The sequence below is a fragment of the Zonotrichia leucophrys genome, chromosome 6, assembly GCF_028769735.1.
Source record: "Zonotrichia leucophrys gambelii isolate GWCS_2022_RI chromosome 6, RI_Zleu_2.0, whole genome shotgun sequence".
NCBI classification, from domain to species: Eukaryota; Metazoa; Chordata; class Aves; order Passeriformes; family Passerellidae; genus Zonotrichia; species Zonotrichia leucophrys.
In genome coordinates this window covers 12,458,982-12,480,315 of record NC_088176.1, presented here as the reverse complement: position 1 = coordinate 12,480,315, position 21,334 = coordinate 12,458,982, and the positions used below count along the sequence as shown (strand labels likewise).

The window sequence follows — 21,334 nt, the reverse complement described above, 5'->3', positions numbered from 1 at the left end:
AATCCCTGCCTTTGAACAGCATGGTGATTGCACAGCACTGTTCTTCCACCCTCCCTGGAAATGTCACCATGCTGTGGGTGTTGAGCTGGGGTGCTCTAGGCTTGCAAAGTGCAGGGATGTTTTATGGAAACAGGTAAAGAGGAATTGAAGTGTGGTGATCTGGAAAGGGAGGAAACTTTTATCTTCTCAGTGTGCTCCACAGGAGGCATAGAAGTGTGGCTGACTTCTTTTGTTTTTTCCCTGTTCTTGGAGCAGATCTCAAGACAGCAGTACCAAAATGCCCTGATGGCATCCCGGATGGACAAAACTCCTCAGTCCTCGGACAGTGAAAACACTAAAATCGAACTGACTCTTACGGAGCTGCACGATGGTTTGCCAGACGAGACAGCAAACCTGCTGAACGAACAGAACTGTGTGACTCACAACAAGCCCAACCACAGTATGCACAGTGAAGGAGCCATCTAGGAGCTGACTCCCCACAACCCACCCATCCCATCTCCTCAGCAGGACCAGCCCTCGCTCCTTCCTGCCTCCTCCCCGAGTGTGAACACCGTTAGTGTGTGCTTGCAACACTGCTGCATCCAGTGTTCTGAGACCAAAGACTTTTGCGTCCGTTCTGGGAGCAGAAGAGGAAGAAACAGGAAGAAAGGAGCAAAGAGCAAGAGAGACTAAAGACCCAAACGTAATTTGGGAATGGTGAGCCACCCCTGAGAACGATGAGAATTCTTCTTGCAAAGTAGAATTATGTTTATTTTTTATCTGTACTTTTGATCTTTGTTGGGTTTTTCCTCCTCAAACACATATGGGGAAGTTTAAAAGCTCCTCCATTATTTTTTCAAGAGAGATCATGTTTTTAAAAAGTATTTTGCAGAGTTTTAAATTGTTTCTGTCCCTCATGAACCTTAAATGGGCTCTGTCATGGTTTTTGTGAATTGGCTCCAATGTCCTTAGGCCTCTTCTCACTCCTCTGTGGTCCTTTTTGTTACCCTGTTGAAAAAGTTAGTAACTGGTACTTGTATGTTATTTGTGTCCTAAGAAGGAGCAAGCTTCAAGGAACCTCCGGTTTCAGCCACCTGGAGGACCAAGAGATGATTATTACATTCTTGCAGTTAATTTTCAGGGAAGGAGTGGTTACTTTGGTATTTAATAATGTTTCAAATTTCAGAAGGTTTCTTTGTTAAACAGGCAAAAGCATTGTTACACTTAAAGTTTTGTAACCTCCAAAACCTTTGTGTATGTTGAAGATGATACTGGGGGGAAGGAATTAATTAGCAAAACCGCAGTCACGTGAAATGAAAGCCGGGTGTGTTATTCCATAGTGAAGTAACTGGGTGGTTTTTCATTGATGTTCCTGCCAATTTCACGGTGAAGTAATGTGTGAGCCCTGAGACACCAGGTCTTTAAACACTCCCAGGCTGTAGCGGTGTGTGCACCCTTCCCTTGGCCAGAGCAGATGGTGCAGACTTTGCTGAGTATCAGAACATCAGTCCCCCCTGTGATCTCTAATATTAACACAGAAGATGCTGCTACAATTACAGCCAAAGTACATGCTCCAGGTGACAGTAAACCTCTGCCAGTGCAAGGATGGGCACTGCTGAGGAGCCAGAACCATCCTTTCCTCTCCAAGAGCTGACAAAACTTTCCAGACGCGAGTGTATTGCACTTCAGGGATTCAGAGAGGTTCATTTCCAGGCTGTTCCCAGCCACATTCATTCCTTTGAGTGGATTCAGTGCATTTCCTTCTCTCTTGCCCCTTTTAACAGCCATTGTAGGGATTACCAAGCAGAGCAGAGAGCCTCCCATCCCACCCACCTGCCACCAGTGCAGGGCAACACCTGCCTTGGGCAGCAGAAACCAATTTGTCCACCCCAAAAACCCGAATGCTGATTTGGTCTTAGCAAGAGGCACCCTATGGCAGTTGTGCATCACCCATTTCTGCAGATGGAATCGAAGTCCTCAAATGAATAAAAAAAGAAAGTTGTCTCCCCCAGTCCTCTCCCCTTCCAATGCTGTCTTGAACAAAATGTGAACATCAGTATCTGGATTGATAAATCAGGCTTTGTGGTTTCTCTGCTTCAAGACCCTGCTATGGCCCCTGGCTATGTAGCATTTCCCTTTCTGTACACGTGGATAATCTCTCTGGGGACATCCAAAGAAGCCCCCAGCCCCAAATGCAACTGCCAGAGCTCTCTGTGCCTGCAGGCCTGCCCCATCTCTCCTGCTCGTGGGCTGTGGAAGGCACTCGCTGCAAGTTCCCGTGGTCCATCTGTGTGACTGGTGGCTGGAAAGGTGCAATATTCCATTGCAGAATCTCCCCCTGGGAATTGGAGTGTGTGGTGTCAGAGCCAATTGGGTTTGCCTGTCTCCCTCCTCCTCCTCTCTCTTCATCTTCTCCAAGCAGCCCTGATTGTTGCTATCCATCCTGATGGGAGCCACCCATGAGGATGAAGTCTCTTCAAGGGGCATAGAAATTGCACAGTATCCAACTTGTGCACCCAATGAGGAGGAAACAGATCCTCCAAAGCCTTGCTCTCACATGTAGCTTTTTGACTTTTCCCATCCCAAAGTGTTTCCTTAGCCTCCATCCCAACCTTGCTCTGATGTGCACCAGCACTGCTGAGAGCGCACGGCTTGACAGCAGCATGGGCTGGCCTAAGCCTTGTGTCTTCCCAGAGAGCTGCCAATATTGCACCTTTCTCACAGAGCAAAATGTCCAGATGTTACAGCGTTTGTCCTCGGCGAGGGACTCATCTCGCCAGTTTTTATCTAGTGTTGCTGAATGTAAAAGTTTGTTGGAAGTGTTTGACACGGTGGTGAACTTGAGATGCAGTATCCGTTTTGTCAAACCTGCCAAAGGAGGGAAGGCTCAAGTCAAGGCAGCTCTCTCCAGGATGAGGTTGCTCACTGGATCTGACTTCTGCTTCTTATGGCAGGTTAAGGATTTGTTTCAATGTCTGTTTCCCTTTTTTTTAAAAAAAAAAAAAAAGAAAAAGGTTAAAAAAAAAGAATGCAAATTTTTCCAACCAAAGCCATGTGATCCCAAAGTGAATACCTCCTGCTTCTGCCCATGCTGCACTGTTCCAAAATTTGCAGGCAATTTTTTGCATGACTGTTTTTCATCATTTGTATAGATCAAATAATGAAAAGTGAAGTAATTTCACTTAATTTCCATAAAAATAGTTGATTATAGATGCGTTTCATATGGAAAATACATACCTGGCCCAGAGGGGTTAGGAGCTGCTACTACTAATTAGCTTGAAGAACAAAGCATGGTCCTCTCCCTAGAGGGGAAAAAATCCTATCTCCCTGTTCTCAGGGTATTTAGAGTTTTACTGTTTAACAAATGCAAGGAGTTCCCAGCCCTCCTGGTGGGAACCATCCCAGCAGAGGAGCCCTGTGCCCAGCTCAGGATTCCTCTGAGCATTGGGATGGCATTTGCCAATGCCAGGGCTTGGCTCTCCTGGCTGCAGGGGAGATGCCACGGCATCACTCCGTGCCCTTGCAGGGGTGCCCTGCCCAAGCAGATCTGCCCCCTCTGCCTTGCAGGGCATGTGGATGCCGTGCTGCAGTGCCACGGGGACACACAGCCCGTCACCACAGCACTGGGCACTGGCTGGTGGCTTTGGGAATCCTTGGACTTGACCTCAGACCTTGGCCAGGCTTTGACTTGTAGAAAGGATACTGCATCTTCCTATGTCAACTCCTGCTGCTGCCTTTGTTCCCCTCGCCCGTGTGCCTCTGGGTGCAGGCAGCAGGGTGGATGATGGCCTGTAGGCCGGGGGAGGCTGGGAGGGCATCTAGCCATGGTTTCTACTGTCAATACAATTTTGCACAAGAGTTCTTTGAAGTGAGGTTTTCAACACTAATATCTTAAATGCACAACTGTGAATTATATCTTTTACACTCCTGTTGGTTGAATTTCCTTTAAACGAAATGAACCTGAATCTGTTGTAACTATGATTTATTTTTTTAAATTCTGTGTATTGCCAAATCTTTGTAAAGAGTGAAGGAATGTTCTTGCTTTCCAGTGAGAATCTTTCTCCAAATGAGACTGACTCTGGTGATGTGGAGATCATATGAAGCACGTTAGTTCTGAGAGGAGAGGGGCTCAGTGGGAGCAAACCAGCCTCAGCCACTCTGTGCCGCAGGCTCAGACCCTTTGGAGTTTACAAAGTGCTTGTTGTTTTATTCCCAGCTTGTCCACTCCCTGAAGTCCCAGTGCAGCTGGAGACTGCTGCCCTGGAGGAGTTCTGGATGGGTTATCCCACAGTGGGATGAGGAATGCTGGCAGGGTGTCTGGACTGGCTGTGGGCAGGGGCCCCAAGGCTGGTGTGGCAGGAAAAGGTGCTTCCCCCATCCAGATGCACCAGGAGAGGAAGCTCCACAGGGCAGATCCCTCTGCTCACTACTTCTTCTCCAAACCTGTGTCATGTATAGTTGCCTCTCACAGTTTTTTTGCCCCTGTAAGCTCCTGCTCCAGACCAAGCAGGAATGGGATAATGGTTGAGACCTATACGGGGGCAGCTGGGGCTGGCTGCTGAAGATGTGCAATTCTTGGGCCTGTTGGCAGAAGGGTTAGCCACTCATTCACATTGTGCTTGCTTTTCCGTTCCTCCTCTCTTCTCCTGGACTCACTTCCTTTTTCCTCACCACTGGAGGCTTTTTTGTTTGTTTTTCTTCTTTTCTTTAAGTGCCTTTTTATGTGGGTGGAGCTGGCAAGAGCAGGAATCTCAGGATATGGCCCTTTGTACCCAGACCTGGAGAAAGCTCAGGGGTAGCAGGACAAGTTGCCCTGATGGCCCACACACATCACCCATTGCTGCTTCTCAGCTTTCAGGGCCCAGCTTGGATGAGGATGAGATTTGGCACTGGTGGTGTCAGGCTTTGGTTCAAATCAGCTCAAAGAAAACCAAAGAGGTAGTTTTGTGTGAGGGGCTGCTTGGGCAGCAGTGGTGCTTCCTGTGATCTCTGCAGAGCTCAGCCAAGGGGTGTGGGGGTGCCAATGGCAAAGAGCAGCCCTTTCCTCCTCACGAGCATCCTGTGTAAGTATCCTACGTGATGGAGAACACAGCCACATTGTCCAGGACCCCTTGGAACATGCATCTTCCTTGTGCAGAATTATGTTCTCTATAGAAATCATTCCCACATGAAAGATGTACCATATTTTATACAGTGTCTAATACACACATCTGTGGTTTTAAATCTAGTATCTGTGTACCAGTTGTCAAGTTATCCAGTGTCTGGATTACCAATAGAAAACTGGAGCTGGGGGTGGGGAAGGATGCTGCAGAATACCTCTTGTGTTGCTGACTTGAGGCTTCATCCCAAAGGTGCCCACCCAGCATTGAGGGGTCCCTGTGCCCACACTGTGCCCTGTCCCAAGGCAAGAACCCTGGCTGTGGTGTGGTACAGCCCCAGCTGTGCTGCCTGTCCCACCACCTGGCTCTACACTGGGGCTCTACATAGACCCAAAGAAGTACCTGTTCCCTGGATACTGAGGGTTGGTTTGGCCCAGCAGTGAAATGATGAGTTTAACCAACACAATCAGGCATCTTCCCATGGCATGGATGGGAGAGCAGCCTTCATCTGACTTAGCCAGCAGAGGGGACAGGCTCTGCACCACAGGCTGGGCTGGGCAGCTGCCCTCATCCCTGCATTTGGTCCATCAGCTGCAGGTCTCTTGGTGTGATGTTTATGGTGATTTTGGCCTCACTCCCACATGTGAGCAGCGCAGGGGACATGGACAACCATGGCTTTGTGCAGAGCCCCCTCAACAATCCTGCTTGGTGTCTTACTCTTGTCCTGGATCCTGGCTTCATGCTGGGTTGTGTTCCTCTGCGGCCAGTCTGGGGGCTGCACCCAGATGAGATGTTGTTGCTGTGGGTCCAAGGTGGTGCAGTTGAGCTTTTCCATCTGGTGTGTGCATATTTTCCTGAGCTTCAGGGATGGGAAAGGATTGCTGGAAAGCTGTCTCCAGTCAGTGGCACAGTACAGGTGGCAGATAGAGTTGTTTCGTAGGTTGGTAGCACTGAATTCAGTCAAAGTGATGTTTTCTTCTTGTTACCTGAGGTCAGACTTATCAGCAGTTCTTCACGCTGGAAATACGGTACTCAAAGCTGCTGGTCTTCTGTCTCCAGCTGAAAAACATCATTCTCCTCTCAGGTTTTGCCTTTGGGCTCTGTTTTCCTCTGAGCAGGGCTGATCACTAGGATCCTGCAGTGCTTGGTGCCCTGGCTGCTCTTGCTCCTTCATACAAATTTCTGGCCAAGGAAGTGCTTGGTGTTTGATCCTCCCCCAGAAGCAGAGGTTTGGCTGGACTCCGTACAAGTGGCCTGTCATGGAACCAGGCTAGAGGTGTGTCAGCTGTTGTGAGCCTGAAACATGCAAAGGCTGCAGGTGGCTCCAATGCTCCAGGAGAAGATTTGATTTCTTTGTTGTCTTCTCCAGAAAGCAGTGTGGCAGTTGGTTGGTAGCAGGATTTGTTGGGGAAGAAGGGCTTGTCCCAGCATTCGGTGCTTGGTGTAGCAGTCTAGCATCCCTTCTCAACTGTTTGCTGATCACAGAGCTTTATCATAGAAGGTGGTGTTTTATCCTCTGGGCATTGCTGTTGAACCAAATGCTTCCAAATACAAGTGAAAAACTAGTTGGTGTCAGATGCCTTTAGGTGGAAGTGCCAATATGGAATGCATGTCCCAAAGATCACTGTGGGAGAGTGAGGGTTCCTGATGAGCTCCTCCTCTCAGAAGTGCCAGCCTGGCTGGGCCTGGATCAGCTCTATTGTCATTCCTGCTTTAAAGTCTCAGGTCCAGCAGGCTGGGCTGGGCTGGGCAGGGCTGGCAGGTTTCCACCCAGGGTACGTGCTCTGTCCTTCTGCATTGTGCTGGCTTGGATTCAGCAGTGTGGCTGCTGCGACAGCTGTGTTCACAGCACTGCTGCTCCTCTGCTTCACTCACTGGGCTTTAACTGAGTGTTCAGGAAGGCGAGAAGGAGGGGCAGCAGTCAGGAACGGGCCATGCTGCAGCCATTCTGTCTTCATTTCTCACACTGAGGGTAGGAGATGCTGCTCAAGGGACTCTGCCTTCCTCAGAGATCACATGGAATTTGGAGAGTTGAATCCCCCCAGGACCCCAGCAGCAGTCCTGTGGTCCCATTTGATCCACGTTCTCCTGAGCACAAGGGTGGCTTACCAGTAGTTCAGGGTCAGGCCCTGCTGAGGGACCTCAGAGTTCTTGGCATTTTTTTTCTCCAGCAGAGCCAGCCTTGACACCTGAATCACTGGGCAGGTGCCTGGATGCCAAACACAGTGAATCTGAAACCCCAAATACTTGAGATGTGTTCCTGAAAACCATGAGCAGCCAGAGGTCTCACACCAAACCTTTCTCCTTCCTGGCTGCCCTGAGCCCTGCCCTGGCTGCTGCTGGCTTGGCCTTGGTCCCCCCATTCCAGAGCATGGTGGCTCTCCCTTTGCAGTGAATTTTCATGGCTGTCTGATCCCACTCCAGCCAGCTCTTCCCTGTGTCTTATTTGCCATCGTGTGTGGTCTTTGCGAATTGTATCATATTGTACATGACTTCGGGTTTCCAGAGTTGTAGTGTTCTGACTACAGTATTTCCGTGTGTGTACATAAACCTGAATAAGCACAACTGAAATCCTGAATGAAGTGTATACGTTTCATATACTGATTGTCATACAAATTAATTTTATAATTATTCCAATTTTGTTGTAGATTTCCAATCTTTCCTATTTATTTTGTACCAGATTTATGTGTATATTTTGTGATTTTGTTTTAAAGCATTTTGTTTATTTCTATTCTTTTTAGATAAATGATGATTTTTTTTTCTGTTGAACATTCCAGTTTATGCATTTTTCCCTCCTCTGTGCTCTCCCCTCATTTCCAAGGGACAGATTTTGGCATGTGGGTGGTGGGGCTGATGTCTGTGATCCTGTACCCAGATCTCTCCTACTGGCACATTTAACAGTCTTTACTCTCCACTTCGGCTGCCAAGAGCCACAGAGAGGCTGGATCTTGTTCCTTTAGAGGCAGGTGTTGCTCTTCGCTTTGGTGGGTCTGGGCCTCAAGACCAGAGGACTTAGCTCAGTCCTGGAGCTGGGGAGGGCTGTGCTGGTGGCTTTGCTGGTCAGGGGCTGGCTGGGAAGCTGGTGGCAATGGCAAGCAGCTGACTTTCTGAAGTTCCCTCAAGAGTGAGGGAGTTTTTCTTTCAGTAATAAAAACCCCTTATTTACAACCTGCTCTCCGTAGGTGGTGTTTGTCTCTGGGCGCAGATGCCGTCTGTCTGTCTGTCCGTAGCGCGTTCCTGCCTGCGGCCGTCACCGGGGCTCTGCAGTGAGGGACGCGCCTGGGCATGGCAGCGGCTCCGTGGGACGGGAGAACTTTGGTGCAGTGAGTCGGTTCATCCCCTGCACTTGGGGGCTGCTGCCTGCTCCCCTTATGCTGGGGCTTGGCAGTGGAGCTGTGTGGAGCCTGCAGCCACAGAGACGTTTCTGAGCAGGAGAGCGAGCCTGTGCTTAGGCCCTTGCTCACCATCACTTCAGCTCACGCTGGCAGAGGAACAGCCCTGTCCTGTGTGTCACATACAGTCCTGCCCTGTGCCCATATTGTGCTTCTGCCATCCCTCAGCCCCTCTCCTCTTCACAGCTGTTCCACCCAGCTGCTCTCCCTGCCCCCAGCTTTTGTCATGCTCAGCTCTTGAACTGCCAGACCCTGGGTCAGCAAAATGGGCAGAGGCTGCTCAACACTTGTGGGGATTTTTGCTGCACCCAGTGCAGCCTCTGTCCCTGCTTCTGTGCTGCAGGATGGCCCCATCCCTCTGGACCTCCCTCACCATGATGTATCAGCAGGACAGAGAGAGTGGCAGGTCCTTGAGGACTCCTGCTCCCCTGTGTGTGCCTGTCCCTGGCAGCTGGTGGAGCGTGGTGGGATGCTACAGGCATGATGGAAGTAGAATTAATGTAGAGGCCAACTTCAGGCTGGCTCTGGTGGTAATGAGCAGCAGGAAGGAGGAGCAGGATAGACAGAGCCCAGGAAGGGAGGGTGTAAGAGGCCAGGTCCCTTCAGGGTAGGGTTTTGGCTGCTAGGCCCAGGCCGCTGTGGCAGCAGGGCAAGGAGCAGTGCCCAAAGCTGTACCCAGGGCTCCAGCAGTAGCTCCTGCCATGGCCAGGCTGTGCGGCCAGTGGCCCACAGGGCTGGTCTCCTGGAGGGAAAGCTCCCTTGTGCAGGGCCAGGGTGGAGCGGTGGCTCTGCAGTTACAGTTTCTTTATCCACGTTTGCCGTGCTGGGGCTTCAGGCCGGAGGGTGGAATGGCTGCTGCTCAGGGACTGGCACATGTTTACCTTCCATCATGGTCAGGCATATCCTGATTGAGAGTGCAGCTGGGCCTTGCTCTGCTGAGCGAGGAGGTGGCTAAAGGAGGAGGAGCTGGGAGCAGCTCTGATGGCTGGGACCTGGTCAGGAGTGGCAGTGCCCAACACACAATGTCTGAGGGCTGTGGTGAAGGGCAGTGAGCCTTGGGTTGTGTCTCTGGTACGGTTTGGTTTGTGCAGCCCCTGTGAGCCCCCTCTGGCTCCACAGAGCAGGGGAGGTGACCGTGAGGTGGTGAGGAAAGTGGGAGAAAGCAGAAATCAGGTCAGTGAGAGCTTGGGACAGGGGCTGAGGCCTGTTCCCCCATGCTCTCCTTGCTTCCACCAGGCTTTTCCTGCAGGAGACAATCTGCTGGTGGGGAATAGCAAAGGATGTCTGTCCCTGGGCTGGGGCACAGGTTGCAGAGAGAGCAGCACGAGCTTTCCCTGAGGCTCTGCAGAGTGAATGGAGACACAGGCGCTGCCAGGCCAGCGGCTTCTGGGAAGCGGCAGCTGTGCAGATCAGCCATGGCAGCTGCCTGAGGGAGGTGTGGGCTGGAACTTGGGCTGTGACCGTGTCCCCAGTGCCAGCCAGGGCAAGAAGCTTCACCCTAGCTCTTGGTCCATGGTTACCACAACTTCATGGTGGAGCCAGCACGGTATTGATAGGATGGTACAAGGCCAGGTAGTGCCTGTGCCTCTGTCAGGCTTTGCCCAACACTTTCCCACCATGAAGTGAGGGTCAAATACTTTCCATTGCTCCAGCCTCGAGGACTCTTCTCCCCATCTCAGTCAGAAATAGCCCTGGGCTGGGAGTGAGCTATTTGTGGTTACCGATTGGGAAGGAGGAATGCATGGAGCTCCCCAGACCTCCCTTTCTGCAGCCGCATGCCTCCCCCAGCTGCTGAGCTAAAGCTTAAAAAATTCAAGTAGCTATACTTGGAGAAATGAAGTTTAAACATAGCAGAGCCCAGCACGGCCTTTGGTGAAAGGGCTCGGGAACAGCTCCCTGGAACCCTTCCTGCAGTCAGCCTCACTGTGGGTACATGTCAGCTCCTCTCCAGACCCCAAAACTGAGGTGTCAGGGACACAGTGCTCTGGAGTTTTCAGCAATCCCTTAAGTGTCAGGTGTTGAGTGTTGGCCACCAGCTGTTGCCATTTAGCATTGTTTTTCTGTCTGGCACTTTGGGCCCTGGTACTGAATATCCTTCTGTGGTGGTGCTGATGGGGGAACCTCCTCAGGTCTGGTTTGGTTGGCATGAGGAGTTGGTTTGTAGGGGAGGATTGAGCTCAGCAGTGCCCAAGGCTGCCTGTCTTAGCGGGCCACAGCCTTGTGTGGCTGTGTGGCAACACTGGCCTTCCCTGGGTATTCTTGTTTATTTAAGCAGGTTTGCAGGCCCAGGTGAGCACAGGATGTGCTGTGCCCTGCTGCCACCTTGGCCATGTGTCTTGCAGAGACAGAAGGGCAGGAGTGGTCCTTGGTAATGTCTGTGGGAAACAGCCCTAGCAAGACACAGTGTTGGAGGTAGTGGCAGTGTAGGGATGTTCCCCCTCCCACCATGAAAAAGACTCTCCTCATTCTCTGTGTCCAAGACAAAATGTTTCTCTGCCCTCCCCATGCTTTCCTGGCCGATGCAAATGGTGATAACAGAAGCCTCGTGCCTCACCATTGCTTCCTGGGGCAATGTGAGGACCAGGCGTGCCCTTACAGCAAGAGCCACTGCTCCTCAGTGCTTCTCATAACTGATTCCCAAAGATGCTCTCACTGTTCCCCAGTCACCCACCCTGCTGGCACCCCACAGGCCAGTCCCATCTCTTCCCACCAACTCCAGCACAGCTCTCATCATCTCAGCAACACCCCACAAAGCATTCCACTAAGCATTTCTTAGAAACATCATCATTTATTGACTTGAAGAACTGCCACTAGAGCAGCATTTTCCTGCTCAGATGTTGGTATTGTGGTTTTTCTTTTTTTTATTTTCTACTAAGGTACTTTAAAATGAAAAAAATTAAATGAGTTTATGGTACTGAAACAACAGTCAAATTCATTACAAGAGGGCCCTCGTTGTAATCCCTTTGCAGCGAACGGCAGAGGCTGGAGTAAGGGAGGCTGCACCCGTGACAGAGGAAAACCACAGGGCACTGCTGTCCACTCTGTGCCAGCTCTGTGCTTTCCCTGGGCTGGCTTTCAGGCACAAGGACTACCTGCCCATCCCTGGGACAACCCCGGTCCCACACAGCAGCCGTTGCCCTCCTTGGCCAGGGACGCAGCCCTGCCCAGCACGGCCATGAGGCTCCGCGTGCTCCGCACCAGACCAAAGACCAGGGCAGCTGCTGGACAGCCAGGAGCTTCCCACCCTGGGGCTGGCCCTGTGGCATGTGCTGTCTCCTAGCTTATGGCAGGTCCATGTGGCCTGCAGCCCCTGGCACAACAGGCCCTTTCACTCCAGATGGTGGCTGGGGTTGATTTTGGGATGCTTCACTCAAAAGCTGAGAGGACAGAAAGGTCAGGAGGAACACAGAGTGACTAATGTAATGCTAAAGCAACAGCTTCAAGCTCCTGGGTTAATATTTACTGCTGAAACTGGAGGAGTTGAGAACAGAGTGTGCAGCTCAGCTGTTTGAGAAATGCCCTGGAAATTATGCACTGCATGCCAATGGTGAGAGCCTGCAGACACTGGGAAAGGGTAACAAGCGGCTACAAGGTGAAATGCGTATGGCAGCAGATGTGCAAGAGCTGGAATCTCACTGCCATCCATGATGGCTGGAGGAGTCAAACCACTTCCACAGAGAAACTCACACCAACAGAAGGTAAACTGAGTGCTGGAAGGCACAGTAACACCCTGGCTGACATGGGGAGGGGGATTATGTAACCCAGGAGCAGAGGGTTAAGGGCAGCAACCTAACGGGCAGCAGGATTTGGATAATTTTGTCTCCTGCAGGGCCCAGCACATCCCTTCTGTCTCCACAGAGAATGTAACAAATGCCAAAAACCGTTCACAGGACACTGTTCAAATGTAAACCAAATGAAACACATCATGGGAAAGGGAGAAACATGCAGCATCCCAAAATGTAATGGGAGTACCATGACAGCACAGGCGGGCAGTCCAATCTGAATGCACCACCCAGTTAGAATTCATCAGCTTTTTGAACCGTCTGCAAAACTGAAAACAAGGGTCTCCTCCTAATTAGTGTTAATTTGTTAGAAGTTTCCAAATACTTTCAAAATGTGCCTTTGCAAGAATCACACCCCCCAACCCATCACCCCAAGGGCCCCAACAACAGAATCCATTCCTGATCACTGCTAGAGTCATGGTTTATCTTCAGAAATACTTGGTTTCTTCCTTCTTACTCCTCTTCCTCCTCCTCTTCCTCTTCTTCCTCTTCCTCATCATCATCTTCATCGTGGCAATGTGTGATTTCCTGAGGTGCCTGGGGGAAGAGGTTGGGCGGTTTGATCTCGCTGATGGAACGGGTCAGTTGGTGCCGCTTGTAGTCGGAATCTTTGAAATCCACTGAGGTGCGATTGCGTGTGGCCATCGGCGACTCCTTCTCATTGATGTCGACGTGTGTGTGCTCTACTGTGGACTCGTGTGGCATCTGCACATGGAACAGAGAGAGGAGGTGACAAGGGGTGTCCCAGCCCCAGGCTGCCTCCCTGAGACACAAGGAGAGCAAACCCCAGAATGCAACCATTTAGTCTACAGTCTATCCACTGCCACCAAACCCTCCAAGGTGCTGCTGTGTTCTGTGGAAGTGATCATGGACACAAGTGTGGGCCCCTTTGGGACCCCTGCCCACCTCCCTGGGACTGGAACTCACCAGAACGTGGGCGGCTCTGAAGAGGTAGCTGAAGGGGTAGTAGAGGAGGTTGATGAAGGAGGCTGCATAGAGGTCGGCGTAGCGCATCACCTGGCTGGCAAACAGTGTCTGCCGAGAGCCGCTGCGGAACAGGCTCCCCATCATCCCATAGCACATATCCATGTCGTGGGTCACTTTCTGTGAGGAAAGGACAGGTGAGGTCCTGGGCCAGGCAGGCAGTACCTCAGAGCCACATCACTGAGGCAGAGTGCCCTGAGGGCTGGGGGCTATGTGAGACCTGCAAGGATCTCCAGCAAGGCTTTCTGCGCTTGTATCCCGTGGCATCAGGACACAGCTGAGCCCCAGGTAACAGAAAGGAAGGTGGCAGCAGGCTCAGGGCCAGCACTGCCCTAGGCTGGCACCCCAGGGCTGGCTGAACCGGAGGCTACAGCCTGTCTGAGCCTGTGTGTGCCACTGCCACGTGCTGCAGCAGTGAGCACCCTCAGCCAGTGCTGCTTGTGGGCATGAGGAAAGGGACCCTATTCCAGACCAGGCTGCCTTTCAGGAGAGCCAGTGACCAGTGAGCTGAGATAAAGTGACTTTGCCAAGCCTGCTGTGCCCACCCAAAGGCAGAGCAAAGCATTTCAGGATTGAGCAGTGGGGTTGGGTTGTTAAGCCCTTTGGGATCCAGAAGGATGAAAAGGGATTTTGATGATTGGTACCTTAATGCGTCTCTGGATGGAGCTGATGTCGGGGCGTTCATTGCTGCTACTGTCCAGATGCCTAGTTACAGGCGAGAAGGTAAATACATGGTGTGAAAAGTCTTTCAGAACCAGATGCTGTGGGATGGGGCTAGGGGGAGGGAGGCTGGTCTGGAGGGGAAGGTTGTCTTGTGGGCAGAGCCCAGGCCTGAGTCAAGGCTCGGCAGCAGTGCCGCTAACCCAACCCCAAGGTTTTGTCATTGCCGCTTGTTAGCTGGGAGAGGCAGCAGGAAAGTTGTCACTGAACACTCACTTGTACAGCTCGGCCAAGAAAATGTCCAGACTCTGCAGCTCTTCAAAAAGGGCTGGAAAATCCAGAAAAGAAAGGGGATAAGGGTAAGTTAAACTGTTAGAATGGAAAGTTCTGAAGGTGAATATAGTCCCCTGCCCACTCCCTTCACATGAGGGACACTGGAGGCATCTCATGGCCTCTGGGCAGAGAGAGGGGTCAATCATTCCGTGCCATGAGCAGAACTTTGGGCTTGGTTTCTGGTTGGCCCTTTTGTTTTCAAGGCTGAACCTTTGCAGCTCTCACCAAAGCCTTCCAACCAGCCATGGGGCAATTTTCGTAACCCCCAGCCCTATTTACACACCAAAGGGCAAACCTGGGAGAAAAGCAGGAGCGCTGGAGGATGGGAAACACACAGCACTTTGGCAGCAGAGCAGCAGAGGGAGTGGGAGGAACGAGGAGGAAGCAGCTGGTGAATAGGGACTCCCTGCAGATGGGAGAGCAGTCAGAGCTCAGGCATTACAGGGAGAATAACCCAGGTCTTGTCAGGTATTTTTTAACATACAAGCCATGGCTCCATATGCAAAGAGGGAGAAGAGGTTCTGGGATTATTGATGAGGAACAACAAAACCCCACCCAGCTGCAGCTTCTCCCATAGCCAAGGCAGCATTTGGCTGATTACACACAATAGCCTGAGAAAGAGCACAGGAAAGGCCTGGGACCCCAAGACCAGCCCACAGAGAGGCACCCCAGCTCCTGCCACCAGCATCCAGACCCAGTGAAAAGGGCCAAAAGGAGAAGTGGCAAGCCAGGGTGATCTCTCCCCTGCACCCCTAAGCCCTGGCGATCTCAGGGGTGCAGCATCAGACAAGCAAGAGCAAAGCCTGGCCAGGGGCTTGCCCGGCTCCTGACCGCTTTTGTCTGTCCAGACGTGCAGCTCCTGCGCCAGCTCAGGGATCACCAGGAAGGTCCGCCAGCCCTGGCGCTTCTTGGATTTCAGGATGTCTCCAAAGATATGGTCTCCGATGTACAAGATATCCTTCCCTTTGGCCCCCAGCAGGTCACAGACTGTGTCCGAAGAGCCTGAGAGAAGAATGGCATGGCTCAGAACAGGGAGCCAAAACAGCTGCTCGACCATGGCTTCCCTGGACACTGCTCACCTGCCTGGGAGCTCACCCCAGAGCAGCTTTGCCTGTGCACACCCCTACAGGAATGGCAGCAACAGAGGCCATGCTGCCTCTCCCACCATGTGAGAGTAATGGAGCCCTGGGCGTCACAGACAGCTCTGTATCCACCCACTGCCCTTCCCTGCCTTGGCGGAACCTTCCAAGCACGTTCACGCTGGTGGCAGCACCTTGAAGTACAGCTGGGGACACTGCACTGGGCCAGCTGCAGCCACCCCTCCACCACAAGCCCTGCAGGCATTTCCCAGACCCTCCCTGGCAAGGAAGGAGAGGACACTTGAGGAGGAATGGGTCCATCTCTTCCCTGCACTGTGCAGCTCTGAGCATGGAGAGTTTCTGGTGCAGTGTGCAGAGGGCACAAACAATGCGCTCTGGGATGCACAGCCTTGCCTGGCACAAGTCCTCTCACAGCTGGAGTAGCTGAAGGCCACATCAGAGCCACTCCACACAACAAGAAGGACTCCTGCCTCACCTCCCGAGTACACAATGCCGTGCTGCAGCGGGCCAGTGTAAGTACCAATCTTCAGCTTCCCAGTCACCTGTGGAAGGAGGTGTTGTGTTAGTGCTGAACAGCTGATGGTCTGGATCTTTTCTACATTGATACCATTGATATGTCACTCTTTGTCTGTCTGTCTCACTCCGAAGCAGCCCAGAGGTAGCTTTCCTACTGTCACCTGCAGTATGTTAGGGAAGCCTTGAGGTGATGGGGCAGCTCAGGAATGACTTACACAGCCCACAACCTCTAGGGTAGGTCCTGTCCTAACACTGCATTGCCCATTGTTCCTGAGAGATGCCATAGAGGAGGTGCAGGAGCCCTGCAGCCATGGAGATGCCTGCACTGGCCACTCACCGTGTCCACCTGCCGCAATACTGTGCCTTCCCCAAAGAAGAGGGGCTTTCGTGCATCCACCAGGATCAGGTCGAAGTAGGACTGCCATGGCCGATGGGCACTCCCAGGCTACAAAGGCAAAAACAAACCCCAGAGTCAGGAACAACACAAAAAAGCACACAGAGTTTAAGTGGAGTGTCACTGTCCATAGCCATAACCTTGTGACATTGCCGCTCCATCAAAATCCCTTAGCTTGTACCCCCTGTGGGACAAGGCTGAGTTGCCAGCACCATCTCCTAAAGCATTCCCCTTTTGCCACAAGCCTATCCCATCCCAGTCCTAACAGTGGAGGCTGAGGCCATGCTGTGAGACAGGAGAACAGCCCTGAACATCCCTGTCAGGGCACAGCAGCCATGTAAAAAGATGCTGTAAATGACACCCTGTCACTGCTCCTGAAGGTGACATCCCATGCAGATCCAGACAAGCTTCAGCTTACAAGGCCATGCTGGAGCTTTTGCCAAGAGTGGGAAAATGCCTGGACTCCATTCCACAGGGCTTTGAATCACAGCCCTGCCCAAAGGACACCAAGCCCTTTCTGCACTTCGTGAGATCAAGACCACAGCAAGGAGCTTCTTAGCTATGAGGTGTGGTGAGTATCTCTGTGCTCTTGAATTTCCCTATTGGCTGCCTTCTGCTTTTAAAGCAGAGTGAGAACACATCTTTTGAACATGAGATAGCCTCTTAGTGGGAGACTGAAAGAGCAGTATAAATTTGTATCATAAACTTTTCTCCAAAAGTTGCAGGGCTGAGTCTTGGCCTCAGGAAAAAAAAAAAAAAGCATGACTAAAACTTCTGGAGTTATGATAATTAAGGCAAAATCAGGCATAAATGTTTCTGCTGTTTTATAAAACTATTTCCTTTTCCATCATGGCTTTTTTAAACAACATCTAAACCACTGTGCATGATTTCTAAGAAATCTGTCTACAAAATGCCACAGTTGAAACGTTTTATCACTGAAATAATGTTATCATTAACACAGATTATCGTTTGAGACCAGATGATGCCCCTTTTCTTTCTGTTATATTGTATTTGCTTTGATCCCATTCAAACAGGACACAAAACAGCAAGTGTATTTTAACCAGATTAAAGCAACTAATCCCATGCAGCCGATGAAGCAGGATTAAAATGCTTTCCAGCTACACAGATAATTAAGCACATCAGTGTCTACTGCAACTGTAGTCTAGAATCACATACCTTTGGTCCATGTGGAAAGTCAAACAAGTAAGTCATAATTTTCTAAAAGAGAGAAAGAAAGCATTCAAATATGTGCTTTTAGACATGCATTTGTGTAGTTTATAAAGCATGCTTTCTGATTTTATCTTTTCAGACTACAGAACTTTATTTTTAGAATTTACACAGAAGTCAGCTAAGATTTGGAGACAAAATGAATGGAACAGGACAATGATAGGAATCAAACCAGTAGTTTTTATAATCAAATTACACAGTTGCTTCAGAAAACTGCACACTGCTTCAGGCATATCTTGCAATGCTTTAAAATGGCACATACATCTTTAGATTGGCAGTGTTGCAACATCCTGACATCCACCTGGAGTTGGAAGTAACCGTGTTTACTTCTCAGCTTAGCAGACAGCCCTTTCTGCATCTCAGACCTCTCCAGGACCTTGGTTTGGTGACCTGTCTGTACTCAGACTATCTATCTCACTTAAAAGGGAAAGCCTGCATTTTAAAGGATGCTAAAATCCAAAACTGAGCATCACTTTCCCTTACAGCCTTATAATTGCTGAGGAACTGAGTGAAGCACAGAGGGACTTAAACCAGGTCTGTACTAGCTCAGTGCCAGAACCAGGATGACAAAAGGTGACTTAAGGCTTCATCTGCATCCTCCACTAACCCACCCTTCATGTAGATTAGAAAACACACAATTCTCCACCAGAAAATGTCCCACCAAAACCCATTCAAATGACTGGCTGGCTTCTGCTTATTCCATGAAATACCAATCCAGCAGTTCAAGCAGCACTTACGTCTGTGTATTTATAGTCGCTGTTTGTGACCAGAAACACCTTCCCCACTTCATTCATGCGGCTGAGCAGCAGTGGCAGCTTCCCCTGGAAGCCAAGGGGAACATCCAAGTCACACACCAAAGTTATATACATGCATCAGGGGAAAAACACTCAACTATGATCCCACCAGACAAAAAAAAGGCAAATCAAACCATCGAGCAAGCAAACTCACGTGTTGTGCACTGGCCAGAGCCAGGAAAGCTGCTGCTCCATCCAGGTAACCCCTCCAGAGCACAGCCCAGGGGAGGAAGGCGAGGGGGAAGGGCTCAGCAGGGCTGCAGTGCCTTTGCCAACCACAGTGCCAGGCACCCTGTGCTGCTCCCACCGATCTGCTCCAGCTCCAAGTCCGTTCCCGAAATGGGCCCAGAGGCAGGTGAAATCTGAGCTCACGAGCCACAAGTTGGAATGCATTATAATTCCAACCTCAAATTAGGGAGAATTTATTCCTGGGGCTATTTTTATTGAATCTGAAATCTCAGTCCATTGCCAAAATAGCTGATTACCTCACTGAGCACTTACCTAAGAATTCTGTAGGTGTGTAACTAGAAACAAGGTTAACTGCTTTAAAGTGATAATCTACCACAGAGCTCACCTAAACTAAAAAATACTTACTCTGTGAGTGGTCCTGAGAGGCCTGGCACACTGCAGAGATGGCAGGAGTAAGGGAACCACTGGAGCCTGCTCAATTAGATGTGCTGAACACACATTTTGGGGTTCTCAAGAGACTAGACACTGGTGAGTCTTTCAGGATCTGTCCCTCATGACTAAGTGTAACTTTCTTGTCATGTGGCTAAAAAGATGCTCAACTGTTGCTTTTTAAAGAGAGGTTTGCTTGGGCAGAAAAACATGGGCAGGGAACACAGTTGCTTTCACCACTGAAAGAAACAACATGAGCTCTGCCAGTGTGTTCGCCTTGATAACATTTCCTCTGGCTTTTACATTTTCTGTACAAAACTGTGCACATCAATACAAAATCACGTGGATCACTGGCTCAGAATAAAGGCTGCATCTGAACTTTCCACTTTGTCTTTGGTTATTACAATAGAAATCACAGCCTTATTGTTTTGTGATTTAGGAAAGCAAATCAGCATGTTTATTTCTTGACTGCTTAGTCAGTACTGAATGTCACATAGCACAAGTAAAGTAACTTCACACTTACATCTTTCACCACGTACTTCTCCAGATTCTCAAGGGTCTTTTCCTTAAGCGATCCCTGAAATAGAAACAACAGAACCCAGTGAGGTCATGGTAACTTATGATGTAAGAGACAACAAAGTAATGCCAACTTTCACACTTTAAAATGCTGTGAAAGTACAAACCAGGGCGAATCTGAACCAGTGACTCTAGAGATGAGAGGCTTTGAGTAGCAGGGACCATCACAAACTCTGTGATCCATCGATTCCCTCACCATGGTAAATAATCCACTTCAACAGCATTTTAACCCTTTCAGAAGGGAATACAATAGAAACAAACAAAAAATAGATTTGCCATACCAAACAAGACAGTTAACGACCTGTCTCCAACACTGACCATAATGCTTTAGTCAAAGGCCAACTCCAACATGTATCACACAACACTGCATAAGGAAAGAAAAATAGATTCCTGACTTCTGCATGGGTAAAAGGACCACCACAAGTACAACTGTGAGCAGAGTTCTCCTGTGATGGTTCTCCATCCCACCCAACAGATTGCTTGAATGAGGGAGAACAAGAAAATCAAGACTTTAGCCATATGCTGATGCTCACAAAATTATTTTCTAAATTTGTGCACAAGTGTGTGCAGAAGATGAAATGCTTTTCTCTAATTAGAGAACAGCTGATCTATTTCTCTCTTTAATGCCAGTACTTTTTAGACAACATAGGATAGTGCCAATGTAAACAATTTGCAGTAAAATATTGCTTTAATAATTAGGACAATGTATAAGTTGTGGACTTGAAGTGCAAATACCCTCATGGCATCACACTCTAAAACCCATGAATTACAGTACAAAAATTAAATCTGGGCACAATAAAATGGAATAGGAAGCCAAGCCAGATATGTTCCCTTACTAGGAGGGCAGCTGAGATCTTGACTTACTCCCATACAATTGCAATCTATTATTTGCTCACTAGGCGGCCAAGCAGGGCCCTTGCCCAGAGCAGGCACAGAACATCTGAGCTCAGGAGTTCCAAACCAGCCCCTCCAACCCAGCTACAATCACACACATCCCACGGAATTCTTGCAGTCACCTTGTAATGAACCCAGTCAACAGCATCTCTGACATCCTGGAACATGCTCCTGAAGGACATGAAGAGGTCTCCATCCTTAAACCCTGTTTCACAGCTGTGAGGAGACAAAGAGAGATTTTAGCAGTCAGTCAGAGCAGGTAAGAAACACACCAAGGAGCAAGACAGTTCAAAATGCTGTTTGGAGCTTGTGTTTTCATCTTACCATCATGGTTTCTCATCTACTACTTTACTGCAGCTCAGGCTTGAAAGAAGGCTACAACCACAGTTTAACAGGACCAGGAATGTCTGTGCCTCCACAGCTTTCTGTGACTGTGACTCTTACTTCTCACCCACATTACAAGAACTGCAGAAAACTGCAAAAATGCTGTTTGCAGCATTTAACAGAAGAGGAATGGTACTAAGGAAATAAACAGTGATGCTCCTTCTCCCTCTTTCCAGCACTGAAGAAGGGAGAGTCATGGAAATCAACTAAATGCAATATTGCTGAGAGGAGGAACTGCTTCTATGTTGAACACTTAGTATTAACATTAGAAATGACAAGATACTCTGGAGGTATCTTTGAGACAGCATGACAGCCTGCATCAGAAGAAATCAAGAAGGATTACACAGAGCTGTATTTATTATGACAGCAATCATCATGCCTCTCCTGAGAAAAGGTACTTCACCTGATGCATTGCCAACATAAACAGTTCCTCTGCTCCCAGGTGAAATCACATTAAACCTTTGCCTTCCACTCACGTAAATGCAAAGATGACCCATCACATGAGGTGATGAGCAGCACAGGAGCATTCACATCTGCCAGTTCAAGCCACAGCTTGTTTATATGCTTATATGTTTTTGACAGCAAGGTAAATACTCCTGCTG

The 21,334-nt window shown here is 49.7% G+C and overlaps 2 protein-coding genes across 3 annotated transcripts in view; one reads left to right on the top strand and one right to left on the bottom strand.

Annotated features, from left to right (window-relative positions):
- Window positions 1-8,270, top strand: part of CNNM2 (cyclin and CBS domain divalent metal cation transport mediator 2) — a 115,486-nt gene extending 107,216 nt beyond the window's left edge. For both annotated transcript variants that reach the window (XM_064717502.1, XM_064717501.1), the window contains one exon: window positions 256-8,270. In XM_064717502.1, coding sequence (XP_064573572.1) covers window positions 256-465 — 210 coding nt within the window. In that variant the 3' untranslated portion in view covers window positions 466-8,270. The remainder of the gene's footprint in view (window positions 1-255) is intronic.
- Window positions 8,271-11,238: 2,968 nt separating this feature from the next.
- Window positions 11,239-21,334, bottom strand: part of NT5C2 (5'-nucleotidase, cytosolic II) — a 59,253-nt gene continuing 49,157 nt past the window's right edge. The window contains exons 8-18 of the mRNA XM_064716183.1: window positions 20,471-20,564; window positions 19,402-19,455; window positions 18,204-18,287; window positions 17,416-17,457; window positions 16,183-16,290; window positions 15,805-15,871; window positions 15,061-15,231; window positions 14,173-14,224; window positions 13,881-13,941; window positions 13,180-13,356; window positions 11,239-12,957 (exon numbers count right to left, since the gene is read on the bottom strand). Of these exons, the coding sequence (XP_064572253.1) occupies window positions 12,706-12,957; window positions 13,180-13,356; window positions 13,881-13,941; window positions 14,173-14,224; window positions 15,061-15,231; window positions 15,805-15,871; window positions 16,183-16,290; window positions 17,416-17,457; window positions 18,204-18,287; window positions 19,402-19,455; window positions 20,471-20,564 (1,162 nt within the window). The 3' untranslated portion in view covers window positions 11,239-12,705. The remainder of the gene's footprint in view (window positions 12,958-13,179; window positions 13,357-13,880; window positions 13,942-14,172; window positions 14,225-15,060; window positions 15,232-15,804; window positions 15,872-16,182; window positions 16,291-17,415; window positions 17,458-18,203; window positions 18,288-19,401; window positions 19,456-20,470; window positions 20,565-21,334) is intronic.